Source organism: Neomonachus schauinslandi, chromosome 10 (genome assembly GCF_002201575.2).
Source record: "Neomonachus schauinslandi chromosome 10, ASM220157v2, whole genome shotgun sequence".
NCBI classification, from domain to species: domain Eukaryota; kingdom Metazoa; phylum Chordata; class Mammalia; order Carnivora; family Phocidae; genus Neomonachus; species Neomonachus schauinslandi.
This window is the reverse complement of record NC_058412.1, coordinates 29,555,004-29,568,812: the sequence shown is the minus strand read 5'-3', so window position 1 is coordinate 29,568,812 and position 13,809 is coordinate 29,555,004. Positions and strand designations below refer to the sequence as shown.

The window sequence follows — 13,809 nt, the reverse complement described above, 5'->3', positions numbered from 1 at the left end:
ATTTTAATACGTAGAGAAGTAAGATACCTGACAACAGCACAGAGAATGGGAAGAGGAAATGGTAGTATACTCTGATTGTGTATAATATACATGAAAGAATATGATATTCTTTGAAGGTAGATCATAAAGACTTAGAAGTGTATATTATAGGGGCACCTGGGTGGCTCATTCAGTTAAGTGTCTGCCTTCAGCTCAGGTCATGATCCCAGGGTCCTGGGATTGAGCCCCATGTGGAGCTCCCTGCTCAGCGGGGAGCCTGCTTCTCCTTCTTCCCCTCCTCCCTGCTTGTGCTCTCTCTCACTCTCTCTCAAATAAATCTTTTAAAAATACATATAAACTCCAGAGATTATACTAAAAAATAATAATGTATAATTAATAAACCAATAGTGGAGATAAAATGGAATCATAAAAAATACTAAATCCAAAAGAAGACAGAAAGAGGGAAAAGGGAACAAACTGATGTGACAAATAGAGCACAAATAGCAATATGGTAGACTTAAACCCAACCATGCCGATAATAGCATTAAATGTAAATGGTCTAAACATTACAAGTAAAAGTTAGGGTTTTACAGATTAAATAAAAACAAGATCAGGCACCTGGGTGGCTCAGTCGGTTAAGTGTCTGCCTTCAGCTCAGATCGTGAACCCAGGGTCCTGGGATCGAGTCCCACATCAGGCTCCCTGCTCAGCAGGGAATCTGCTCCTGCCTCTCCCTCTCCCTCTGCCCCTTCCCCGGTTTGTGCTCTCTCTTGCTCATCTCTCTCTCTCTCAAATAAATAAATAAAATCTTTAAAATCAAGACAGAAATAAAAGCAAGATCTAGGGGCTTCTGGTTGGCTCAGTCCATTAAGTGTTCAATTCTTGATTTCAGCTCAGGTCATGATCTCAGAGTCCTGGGATTGAGCCCCATGTCAGGCTCCCTGCTTAGTGGGGAGTTTGCTTCTCCTTCTCCCTCTGCCCCTCTACCTCCCCTTGCCCCCAGTCATGCTCTCTCGCTCTCTCTCAAATAAAAAATAAAATAAAAAAACAAACAAGATCTAACTATATGCTGTCTACAAGAAACCCCTTTAACTAAAAGACAAAGAGAGGTTAAAAGTAAAAGGATAGGAATAATATAGCATGAAAACACTAATCCAAAGGAAGCTGAAGTGGCTCTGTTATTATTAGAAAAAGTAGATTTTGTAACAAAGATTGTTATCAGAATAAATGAGTGATTTCATAATGATAAAAGGATGTATTCCCCAAGAATACATAGCAATTCTCTATGTTTATGTATCTTATGATATAGTTTTAAAATACATGGAACAAGGAGCACCTGGGTGGCTCGGTCGGTTAAGCGTCTGCCTTCAGCTCAGGTCATGATCTTAGGGTCCTGGGATCAAGCCCTGCGTCGGGCTCCCTGCTCAGCGGGAGCCTGCTTCTCCCTCTCCCTCTGCCCCTCCTTGCCAGCTCGTTCTCCCTCAAATAAATAAATGAAATCTTTAAAAAAATAAAATAAAATACATGGAACAAAACCTAATAGAAGTGAAAGTCCATAATTATAGGAGATTCAGCATTCCTCTCTCAGTAATTGATAGAACAGATGCTCCCAAATTATTAAAAATATAGATTTTACCAATACAATCATCAAACTTGGCCTAATTGACATTTATAGAATACTTTACCCAACAGCAGCAGAATATACATTCTGTCTTTCCTTTTTTTCTTAGTCAGTTGAAGGGTTTATCAGTGTTATGGTTCTTTTAAAAAAAACAGCTTTTGTTTCATTGAGTTTCTCCATTTTTCTGTTTTCTCTTCCACTGATTTCTGCTTTACCCTTATAACTTGCTTCATTATGCTTTTTTTTGGTTCAGTTTGCTTTTCTCTTTCTAGGTTCTGAAGGTGGAAGTTTAGATAATTGATTTAAAACCTTTCTTCTTTCCTAATATTAGAATTTTAATACTATAAATTCACCTTAAAACATACTTTAGCTGCATCCCATAAATTCTGATATGTTTTATTTCCATTTATTGGAATTAATTATCTGTCTTGGTAAATGTTCTATGTTTACTTGAAAAGAATTAAAATTGGTGAATTTTATTGTATATATCTCAATAAAGCCTATTTTCAAAAATTAATATACAATATCTCCTTTTTATATTTTTTAGTTCATTAGATATATTTCACAGAGAAAAGGACCGATGCATTTTAAAGAGGTTCACATCATAATTATAGAAAATTTCTTAAGTGAAAGTTAATATTTTCTTTAATTCTATGACTAGAGTTACCCTGTTTTTTATATTTTTAAAACCAGTTATAAAAACAATTCTTTTATTTAAAACACCAATAATAAAAATATTTTTCAAATGATTCTTGACTTTTCAAGGAATAATGTTTAAAACTGAGAAGTTGTGATTCTTCTTTCACATTTTCTTTAAAATAAAAATAGGCTTTATTCCATGAAATATGTCACTTTCACGAACCATTGTCATTAATCTCTAACTCTTGGTAGGGAGTGGAAAAAGAAGTAATCATAACTGTAGTCTTTTCTGATTTCCAGAGGGAAATAGAAAAACCAATTTCTGAAGCATACCTTTTTTTCAGGTTGAAATCAGCCCGCGATGTTGTATCCAGAACTGGGCATTCATTGGCTCTGGGCTGCTTGCATCGCTATGTTGGTGGTATCGGCTCAGGACAACATCTAAAAACCAGTGTCAGCATTTTATTGGCTCTAGCACAAGATGGAACATCCTCTGAAGTTCAGGTATAATGTTGATTTTTTTCTTTATTATGAAATTTTTAAATAATATTTTTAGGACTATTAGTTGTTGTAAAATAGTAATGATTCTGATAATTTGTTCAGAAAATGTATTAGAGTCTTTCTCTGTCATTTTATTTTATGAGTCTTACTTATAAAAATGTAGAACAGGATTTTGTATTTTAACCTAATCTTAAATCTATCTTACTCTGGGAATTTAATCCATTCATATATATTTCTTGAAGCATAGTTTCTTTTTGTTTACTTACTGTCTTTTGTACTTGTTTTTTTTTTTTTTTTTTTTTTGCATTTCCTTACATTTGCTAAATTGATCAAGTTTCTTTTAATGACCATCTCTCTCTCTTCCCACTTATATACCATCCCAGGTCCAGTGTTTTTGGTTGAATCTTCAAGTCTCCTCCTGGAATTTTTTGTTTGTTTCCTCTTAAACATTTTATATACAACGAAATATAACTGCAATGAAAGGCAAGAGGTTCACTTGTGTGAAGATATACTGTGCTCTTGATTTGCCACCTCACATTGATACATCTAAAAATATTAAGAGTATATGAATCCAGTAACATTCAATTTTTACCGACTTCGTATTGGGAATGCAAATTGGGAAAAGAGACAAATTGATTTGGCATTAGGGCCTATCATTAGTTTATTAATAAGTTCCTTCACAGTTAGATAAGAGACAGTAAATCCGTCAGAGGATTCTAGTCTACAGGCTTAGTTTGTCTTTGACTTCTTGGTAAAAGTTTCCAGCTGTGTAAAGCCCAAAACTCCCAAAAAGGTTAGAAACAAAAATCAAGTAAGCTTATCCCTTAAGGGATAAGGTGCTACACTGCTTTTTAAAAAATTCTATTTTCACAGTGGACTAGAAGAACATTTTACCTAAAAATTTGCTGCTTTATTTTATTTTTTTAATTTAATTTACTCTTTTTTAGAGAGAGAGAGCATGCAAGCAGGGACAGGGTAAGGGCAGAGGGAGAGGGAGAGAGAATCTTAAGCAGGCTCCACGCTCAGTGTGGAGCCCGACACGGGCTTGATCTCACAACCCTGAGTCATGAAATCAAGAGTCAGACGCTTAACCAACTGAGCCACCTAGGTGCCCCTCTGCTTTCTTCTTTTATGTCAAAGAACATGGTGGTAGTTTGCTTTCTTTTGTCTTCACCTTCTTCTCAGCCTTCTCTTGCTTTTAATTTCTTAAAATCACACTCCTCTAAGTGACCACTCTGCACAATTATTTTAATATGACAGGGCATTTTACTAAAATTTGTATCAGTTACATTCCCTCAGTGCTACCGTATATCTGCACAAGAAGAGTATAGTAGATTTTCTTAAGTTTTCCCTAATGTGTCTTCTGTTTTAAGAATCCTAACTCAAAAATTATACTTTACAGTCCTATTATTGGCTACATCTATTTAACTGTAATCACCAGAGATTTATTTTTCGGTAATACTTTCTTCTTTGTATCCTCAACTCCTGTCTTGAGATCTTTGTTCTTTTTTACATTTTCACTGGATAGGAAAAACTCCTCCAACAATCATTAGCTTGAATGGTATGCTTTTTTAATCCTTGCATATCTAAAATATGGCTTTATTTTGCCTTCACATTTGAATGAATTTTAGTTGAGTATACTATTTCTGGCACACAATCCTTTTCTTTCATTATTCATAAATGTTTCAGGATTTTCTGTATTCTGGTGTTGCACATAAGAGGCTAATGGTAGTCTTTTTTTAAAGTTAAATTTCAGTAAATATTAACATCTCAAATTTTAATCATTTATCTCTAAAAACTTTCAGTTATGTTCTTTAGGAAATTAAAGGCAATATGTAAGCCACTGGTGTACAAATACTGTGTTTAAAGTTTCTCTGCAGTGTGGCTTTGCGTATCCAGAAAGGAGACTTTAGTGATGAATTCATTTTCCTTTATACTACGCATGCATTTCACACTTGCAAAAGACAATGATTTATGTGATAAACTTCTGAATTAATAGATAGTTACAGGCATCACAGCAATCTTTATTCCCCATCTTTTCATTGCTTTTGCTAAGAAACTTACCTGAAATATAGATGTACGTCTGTAACCTTACATTTTTGTTTGGCAGTGTGTAAGACTTTTCCTGTGAAGTTCATCAAATTCTATATAAGTTTATCTTTTTCTCTTTTTGGAACTAGTATTATTCATATATTAGATCTTGTCTTTTTTCCTCATTATTTTTATTTTTTGGTATTTTCACTCAATGTTATAGGATAATCTTCCATTTGATCCTCAAAATCATGATTCTGGTTTTTAGCAGTAGCTATTGTTTTTCTAGTTTTCCATTGCATCTTTAATATAAATCCTGGGTTTTTAAAAAAAAACACTTCTAGAATCTCCTTTGTGCTTTAATTTATATGGCCTAAAAAATTCTTACTGCAGTTTTATTAAAGTGCTTTTTGTTCTGTACATTTATTTTTTATTACTTATTTTTTAAAGTAATCTCTACACCCAATGTAGAGCTTGAACTCACAACCCTGAAATCAAGTGTTGATGCTCTACTGACTGAGCCAGGCAGGCACCTCTATTTCTTACATTTAATCATTTTCTCCAGAATGTTTGCTCTAGTCTTCCTCCCTCACGTTGCTATATCCCTATTATTTTTTGCTAGCTCTTGTCAGTAGATGTGGTTTCTGTACATATCTGTCCAAGTCAGGTTGCTGAATTCTCTAGGATTACAGCAGATTGATAGGTAGTAGAAGTTGAGGTGTGGATTTTTTTTTTCCTTTGTTGGCAAGTTGAGATCTCTCTGTCCTCAGCCCAGTAGTATAGCTCTCCTTTTGAGCTGCCAGCAGCAGAAATAAAAGATAAGTTCTTCTACAGCTGGATGTAGGCAGTTTAAAGGACTTAATTTTCTCAAGCCTGTGCTGATTACAATATGCTGCTCTGGGATTAGTTTTGGAAATGCTATTAGCCAGTAAGATTACTTAGTGCTTAGTAGGCATAAACAGGGGCTTGAAATGGTTCAATGCACTTGAAGAGCTGATATGTGAATATCATTGCTATAGAAATGTATCCAAGTACAGAACATTGTGATGGTCATTGTTCTATTTCAGGCTCATTATTTAGCAAAACTCCACAATACAGGCAATAAAAATATATTTGATGTCCATAAGCATCCACTAAATCAAATGCTTATTACATAAGTCATGGTCTTTTGAATGTATGAGATAGATGTACATTATAATAGAAGAAAATGAATTCATCATCGAAATTTTATTTGACACTCAAAGCCATGCTGCAGAGAAACTTAAACATAACACTTGTACATCAGTTGCTTTGGTTAAAGTATTTTTAGATCATTGATTAAAAATTAAGGTGTTAGGCCGCCGCTCCTCCTCCAGTTCCAGCTGCTGCCGCCGCCGCTTCCTGGGCTGAGTCTCCATGCGGTCTCGGCGGCTCCAGGTGTGTTCATGCTGCCCAGCTCCTGCCTGAGTCCGCCGCTGCCATAGCTGCCCCGGGCTCCCTCCCCCCCCCCCCCCCCCCCCCCCCCCCCGCTGCCGAGATGGTGACAGGCTCCTGCCGGGAGAAGGCTCAGAAGCTGAAGGAGCAGCACCAGCTCATCCTGCCCAAGCTGCTGAGGGAGGAGGACAAAAAGTACTGCACCGACTGTGAGTCCAAAGGTCCTCGATGGGCTTCCTGGAATATTGGTGTATTTATTTGCATCAGATGTGCTGGAATCCATGGAAATCTTGGGGTTCATATATCCAGGGTCAAGTCAGTCAACCTAGACCAATGTACACCACAACAGATACAGTGCATGCAAGATACGGAAAATACTAAAGCAAGACTACTCTATGAAGCCAATCTTCCAGAGAACTTTCAAAGACCACAGACAGATCAAGCAGTGGAATTTTTCATCAGAGATAAATATGAAAAGAAGAAATACTACGATAAAAATGTAATAGCTATTACAAATAAAGAAAAGAAAAAAAAAAAAAGAAGAGAAAAAGAAAAGGAGCCAGAAAAGCCTGCAAAACCTCTTACAACTGAAAAGCTGCAGAAGAAAGATCAGCAGTTGGAGCCCAAAAAAAGTACCAGCCCTAAAAAAGCTGTGGAGCCCACTGTTGATCTTTTAGGACTTGATGGCCCTGCTGAGGCACCAGTGACCAATGGGAACACAACCACGGTGCCGTCCCTGAACGATGATCTAGACATCTTTGGACCAATGATCTCTAATCCCTTACCTGCAACTGTCATACCCCCAACTGAGGGGATGCCCTCTATACCTGCAGCTGCCACTTTGTCTACAGTAATATCTGGAGATCTGGATCTCTTCACCGAGCAAGCTACAAAGTCAGAAGAGGTGGCAAAGAAACAACTCTCCAAAGAACCTTTATATGGTACAGGAACCATTCAGCAGCAGAGTACTCCTGGTGTGTTTATGGGACCCACAAATATACACCTGCAGCTCCTGGCCTTCTCGGAAATGTGATGGGACAGAGTGCAAGCATGATGGTGGGCATGCCCATGCCAAAGGGGTTTATGGGAAATGCACAAACTAGTGTGATGCCACTTCCTCCAAATGTGGTTGGCCCCCAAGGAGGAATGGTGGGACAGATGGGTGCACCCCAGAGTAAGTCTGGCCTGCCGCAAGCTCAGCAGCCCCAGTGGAACCTCTCACAGATGGATCAGCAAATGGCTGGCATGAGTATCAGTAGTACGAACCCAGCAGTGGGTTTTGGCCAGCCCCCCAACACAACAGCAGGATGGTCTAGAAGCTCATCGGGTCAGACTCTCAGCACACAGCTGTGGAAGTGAAAACTGCAGTGCAAGTTTCATCCAGAACTACCACCTGACACTCCTTGCTAAAACGCATCTAGTTCCCCTGTTTATTCATGTACATATATTTTTTTTCTTTTTCCTCATTTGTTCATATTAAGAATTATCTGACTGACCGTGTTGGTCTGTACTGATTAAATTTGATGTGAAAAGCAGGTTGAGAAACCATTTTATGTCAAGGGCAGCTTTGCTCATTTCCCATGATTTCATAAACCACATTATTTGAGAAGCTGCTCAGTCAACTTGCAGTATCAGTTTTACTCTCAATAAAATTATAGCTCTAATATCTGCATATAAGGGGAGTAGTTATCATGTTAGTAATACCTCTAACAGTCTAAACCGCACCCCCAGATTAGCCAGTAATCCTTATGAAGGTACTGTATGATCAAATGTTTAATCATATAAATAGAATGTAAATGTATCACTGAGTACTGTTTTCTAGTATATCAAAATTCTTCTATTTCATCATTCACTTCACTGTGCTGTTGTTACGATGTGCTTAACAGGGAACATGGTTAGTGAAAGGAAGATAAACCTGGATGTTACTACAAAACTTAGTTTAATGAATGTTTAAAGAACTCAAATTTTATCTGTCTCTCCTGTAATTTGGATCTCTTCTTATGTATATAGTGCTAATAACATGAAGACCTTTCTCTGCACTATATGCAAACAGGGTAACTAAACAAAGCCACTTTGAATCCTTGAAGGTATATCCAGGTTTATGACAGTAATTGTGTTTACATTTTATGGTGCCTAGTGTTGACAAAATGTTATATCCCTATATTAAACAGATGAATCCATAAAAAAAAATAAGGTGTTAATATTTATTAACATTTAAGTTAAAAAATCAATTCAGTATACTCGACTTATTCCTTACCACTAAATAAAATTATATTTCATTCCAGACATGGTCTCTTCATTCACTTGCTCTTATAGTGGATTCTAGTGGCCCAATGTATCGTGGATATGTGGAACCAACATTATCTCTAGTTCTTACCTTGCTGTTGACAGTCCCACCTTCACATACAGAAGTTCATCAATGTTTGGGTAGATGCCTGGGTGCCATAATAACTACTGTTGGCCCTGAGCTACAAGGTGAGTAAATTCATCTTAAATAAAGGAACTAGACATTTGCTATCTTTCAGTTTCCTGAATGTCGCTATCATGTTGCTTGATGAAAACTTGTAATAGTAATAATTACTGATGACTGTGTACTGAATGCTTCTTATTTACCAAAGGCCTACAACTCTGCTTTTTTTTTAAAGATTTATTTTATTTATTTATTTGAGAGAGAGAGAGACAGAGAGAGCACAAGCAGGAGGACGGGGAGGCAGAGGGAGAGGCAGACTCCCTGCTGAGCAAGGAGCCTGACTCAACTTGGGGCTCAATCATGACCTGAGCCAAAGACAGGTGCTTGACAGACTGAGCCACCCAGACACCCTTCAACTCGGCTTTTTTTTTTTTTTTAAGATTTTATTTATTTATTTGACAGAGAGAGAGCACAAGCAGGGGCAGTGGCAGGCAGAGGCAGAGGGAGAAGCAGGCTCCCCGCTGAGCAGGGAGCCCGATGTGGGGCTCGATCCCAGGACCCCAGGATCACAACCCAAACCGAAGGCAGACGCCTATCCAACTGAGCCACCCAGGCGCCCCATCAACTCTGCTTTTTATATACGCTATTTTATTTAATCCCTACAACATACCTATGACTGACTATTATTTGAAGTTTTGAGCAGAGAAAGCCTTTTTTTTTTGAGAGAGAGAGAAAGTGTGAGCTGGGAGGGGCAGAGGGAGAGAGAAGATCTTAAGCAGGTTCCACACTCAACACAGGGCTCAATCTCATGATCCTGAGATCATGACCTGAGCCGAAATCAAGAGTTGGAGACCTAACCAACTAAGCCACCAGGCACCCCCAGAGGAAGCCTTTCTAAATTAAATTTTGCCTGGAGCTCCATGAAGACAAAGATGAAAAGTGAAGTTCCTTTGTCCTGGAGTACCATCCACTTGTCTTCATGGACTTCTCCTTCACTGTTTTTTTGAATTCTAAAGATCAGGAACATAGTTTGAAAACCCACTCCCATAAGGGAGATAATATTATGTAATTTTTCTATGAGGAACCAAGCTCAGAGAAGATTAGTAACTTGCCTAAAGTTACCTGAGTGACAGATTTATGATCCTGAGGCCCATATTCTAACTACACAGTTCCACTGACATAATTTTACTAAAAGTTGAATGAAACACAGAAGGCAGAAAATTATTGTGAATTTATCCTGAATGTATCATCCATTTTCAGAGTTTTCCCCTTTTCCCCTATCATTTAGTAAATGCTTTCACTGGGTCAAGATTTTTATACACATTATCTCATTTAATTCTAACAGCATCCTGAGATAGGTGCATCTCTCCATTTGACAGATGAAACTCTGAGGCTGGGAGAGATTAAGAGCTTTTCCATGGTTTTGTATAGCTAGTGAGAGGTTGGAGCCAGAGATGAAGCCCACATCAGTTTCCTTTGCATGCATTCTTAACCACTATGCTGTGTTGTCTCCCTCTGGACAGATATTTTTAAAAAAGAAAGAATCCAAAAATGAAAAAATCTTAACGAAGAATGCTAGGAATTGGAAAATACGTGATTTAGACATTCTTTTTCTTGCACTCAGTGTCCTCTTTGAGAAAGTTGGTAATTTTTTCTTCCAGTGTTATCATAAGGATATGGACAGGATAAATATGTGCCTGATTAAACATAGGTGTTTACCAAGTGTTTTCTGATGCAGTGATGATGAGGCAATATGTATTTCAAACTAGAATGCGACTCTATATGACCATGATTTCTTTGTTTGGCATTATATGTATATAAATTACACTGGCAAAAATTTTAAAGCACTTATAATAGGCAATTAAGATGTTTTTACACAGTATATAATACTATTATTATTTTTCCTGACTATCTCTGTAAAAGTTTTCATTAATTCTTAGGAAAGTAGGATTTGGAGTTATTAAATAATATAGTGATAATATTGGTTGGACAGAGAATGAGGAATCTTCTGGCTCTTTCAAGTAAAACAGTGATGGGTTTAAAGGACAATATAGTTTCCTAGGGGATTTCTATAAACCTAGCTAAATCTAGGAGGGATATATTATTGTCATCCATATACAGTCATGTTTTGAAGTCATTTCTATGGACTTTGCAGATTTCTTGTCTTCAAAACAATCTGAATAGTGATCAGAAAGGGGTTGTTTAGAAGATGATTGTTTTTGGTAGTACTAATAATAGCATTTTGCATTTTCTTTGATTTTGCTACCAGGGAATGGAGCAACAGTTTCCACCATTCGTTCTTCTTGTTTGGTGGGTTGTGCAATAACCCAGGACCATTCAGATTCTCTGGTTCAGGCAGCTGCCATATCTTGCCTTCAGCAGCTACACATGTTTGCACCACGACATGTCAATCTCTCTAGTCTTGTTCCGAGCCTGTGTGTAAGTATAAAACTGTTTCCTTCATTGATTTACTTAGGGAGCCCCAAATTTGTTTCCCAAAAGATTAAACTAGATCAAAACAAAAAGTGTAAGCTTTCTGGATTGTGCATTCTAGAGTTTCACCTTCAATAGTCATTTTATGACTGTTCATTTTTATTTACTGGTTTCCTTTTTCACCTTTTAAGAAATATTTTGATGAACTGTTTATTTCTTGGCTAAGAATGCATCATATTTTTAGTCTTTCCCATTCAGAATTTTATGTCCTGAAGTTTGATTGATAACTTCTGAGGGTCTGTGGCTATCATCATAGTCATTAATTTGTTCACTTAGTAAGTACTTATTGAGAGCCATCTACATGTCACATACCATGCAAAGTCCTGGGAATACATTTGTAGATGAGACAAGATGAAGCTTCTGCCATACTGAAATTTATAGTTTACAAGGGAACATGGTCAATAATAATTATTTACAAATAAGATAAGTGGGGGCATCTGAGTGGCTCCGTCATTAAACGTCTGCCTTCAGCTCAGGTCATGATCTCAGGGTCCTGGGATTGAGCCCCGCATCAGGCTCCCTGCTCAGCAGGAGGTCTGCTTCTACCTCTCCCTCTCCGCCCGCTTGTGTTCCCTCTCTTGCTGTGTCTCTCTCTGTCAAATAAATAAATAAAATCTTTAATAAAAAAAACACAAAAAACAGGTAAGTGCTAGAAGAGGCTATAGGAAAACACATAACAGGGGAGCCTGTCAGAATCCAGGCATTCGGAAAAGATTTACCTGAAAAAATGATACTGAAGGTGTAATCTGCAGGACAAATAGGAGTTAGTTCAGGAGAAAGCATAATATTGCAATAGACAGCACTTATTTTTAGGCAGACGGAAAAATATATGAAAGGCCCCCAAATGGGAAGGAATGTGACACATTTGAGAAACTGTTTAGTTGGTGTGGTTAGGGCTGAGAGAGAAGGGGTGGGTGGGGCCTGGGCACGGAATGAGGCTGGACACTTAAACAGGTGAGAGATCATGCAGGCTTTCTAGATGTATTAAACTCCGGACTTTGAGAATTATGGTGCTCTAGGAGGGAGGTGATAATGACTTGCTCTCTATAGGCAGCAATTTGAATAGGGAAAAATAAATAGAATTGAGTGATATTTAAGAGGAAGAATCAGTAGGGACACCTGGGTGGCTCAGTCAGTTAAGTGTTGGCCTTCAGCTCAGGTCATGATCCCGCGGTCCTGGGATCAAGTTCCTTGCTTAGCAGGGAGTCTGCTTCTCCCTCTCCCTCTGCCCTTCCCCCTCCACTCGTGCTCTGTTTCTCGCTTTCTTTCTCTCTCAAATAAATAAAATCTTGGGCGCCTGGGTGGCTCAGTTGGTTAAGCGACTGCCTTTGGCTCAGGTCATGATCCTGGAGTCCCGGGATCGAGTCCCGCATCGGGCTCCCTGCTCAGCAGGGGGTCTGCTTCTCTCTCTGCCCTCTTCCCTCTCGTGCTGTCTCTCATTCTCTCTCTCTCAAATAAATAAATAAAATCTTTAAAAAAATAAATAAATAAATAAAAATAATAATAAATAAATAAAATCTTTAAAAAAAAAAAAAGAGGAAGAATCAGTAGAATCTGTTGATTAATTGGCCATAAGGAAAAGAGAGAAGGATGTAATCCACGTTCTGACTTGAACATAGAAATATAATTTCCTGAGATTGGTAACACTGGAATAGGAAGAAGTTGGGAAGAGTGGATATAATTAATTCAGTTTTAGATAATTGGTAGTTTCATGGCCTGGAGCTCAGAAAAGAGAAATTTGGTTGGAAACTTAAATTTGAGAGGCATAAGAATTTAGATGGGAAATAAAGACAGGAGTAGTTAAGATCACCAGGGAGAGAATGCTGAATGAGGAACCCAGCCTATAAAAGGAAAAGAAAAAGAATCAGGAAAACTATGAAGCAATCTGAAAGATTAAAGGAAAAATAGAGTTTGTAGTGTTCACAGAAGCCAAGTGGAGTAGAGGAGTTGTCAGCTATATAACATATTTGTTGAGAGATCAAGATGAGAGCCATAATGTGCCCTTTGACTTTTGTCACATGGTGTCTTTAGCAAGAGTTCGTCTAGCAGAGTGGTTACAAATGGAAGCCCAAATACACTGGGCTATGAATAGAAACTTCATTCCGAAGTTGACTTGATAGGAGAGGACTGAGGGCCATAGGTCAAAGGAGTGATGGGGTCAGGCAAGACTTTTTCTCCTACAGTAGTGAGGAGTGAGGGCTTAAATGCTGAAGAGATGGAACCAGTAGAGTGGGAGAGTTTAAGTTGTGGGGCAGAGTGGATAATCACCCAGGGTGTCTGATGGGATGGAGTTTCCAGGGCACAAGTAAGAGAATGTCTCTCCCAGTGCAACATGAAGAAAAGAGGAGAGGATGAGTGTAGGTAGAGGTGGGTTTTTGGATTTGGTGGCTGGAAGTTGGGGGAGCTATCATCTAATGACTTTTACTTTCTTAATCAAGTAATAGGGAAGATAAGTTTTATGAGTGAGGGAGCAAAGAAGAGGGCAAGAAGTTTGAGAAGAGTGGAATGTGAGAGATTGGACTAACTGGAGAAATAGAAGATTCTGTGGTAGTACTGAGGGTTCAGCAGAGGGTAGTGACCCTTTTTTGGCTCCATTGTGTGAATCATGATGGTAGCAGTTCACCTTGTAAGATTTTTCTTCAGCACCTATAACCAACCATTGAGCAGCCAGATACTTTGATACATTCATAGTTGGACTTTGGCCAAGCAGATTCACTTAAAT

The 13,809-nt window shown here is 38.1% G+C and overlaps 2 protein-coding genes across 2 annotated transcripts in view; both read left to right on the top strand.

The window, feature by feature from the left end:
• HEATR5B (HEAT repeat containing 5B) overlaps window positions 1–13,809 on the top strand; it is a 110,058-nt gene that overhangs the window by 39,980 nt on the left and 56,269 nt on the right. Inside the window, exons 19-21 of the mRNA XM_021697821.2 lie at window positions 2,584–2,743; window positions 8,470–8,659; window positions 10,864–11,033. Coding sequence (XP_021553496.1) covers window positions 2,584–2,743; window positions 8,470–8,659; window positions 10,864–11,033 — 520 coding nt within the window. The remainder of the gene's footprint in view (window positions 1–2,583; window positions 2,744–8,469; window positions 8,660–10,863; window positions 11,034–13,809) is intronic.
• On the top strand, window positions 6,288–7,839 carry LOC110587589 (stromal membrane-associated protein 1-like). The gene is given in 2 exon segments (XM_044919006.1): window positions 6,288–7,182; window positions 7,185–7,839. Coding segments are annotated over 2 exon segments (1,254 nt in total). The 3' UTR covers window positions 7,544–7,839.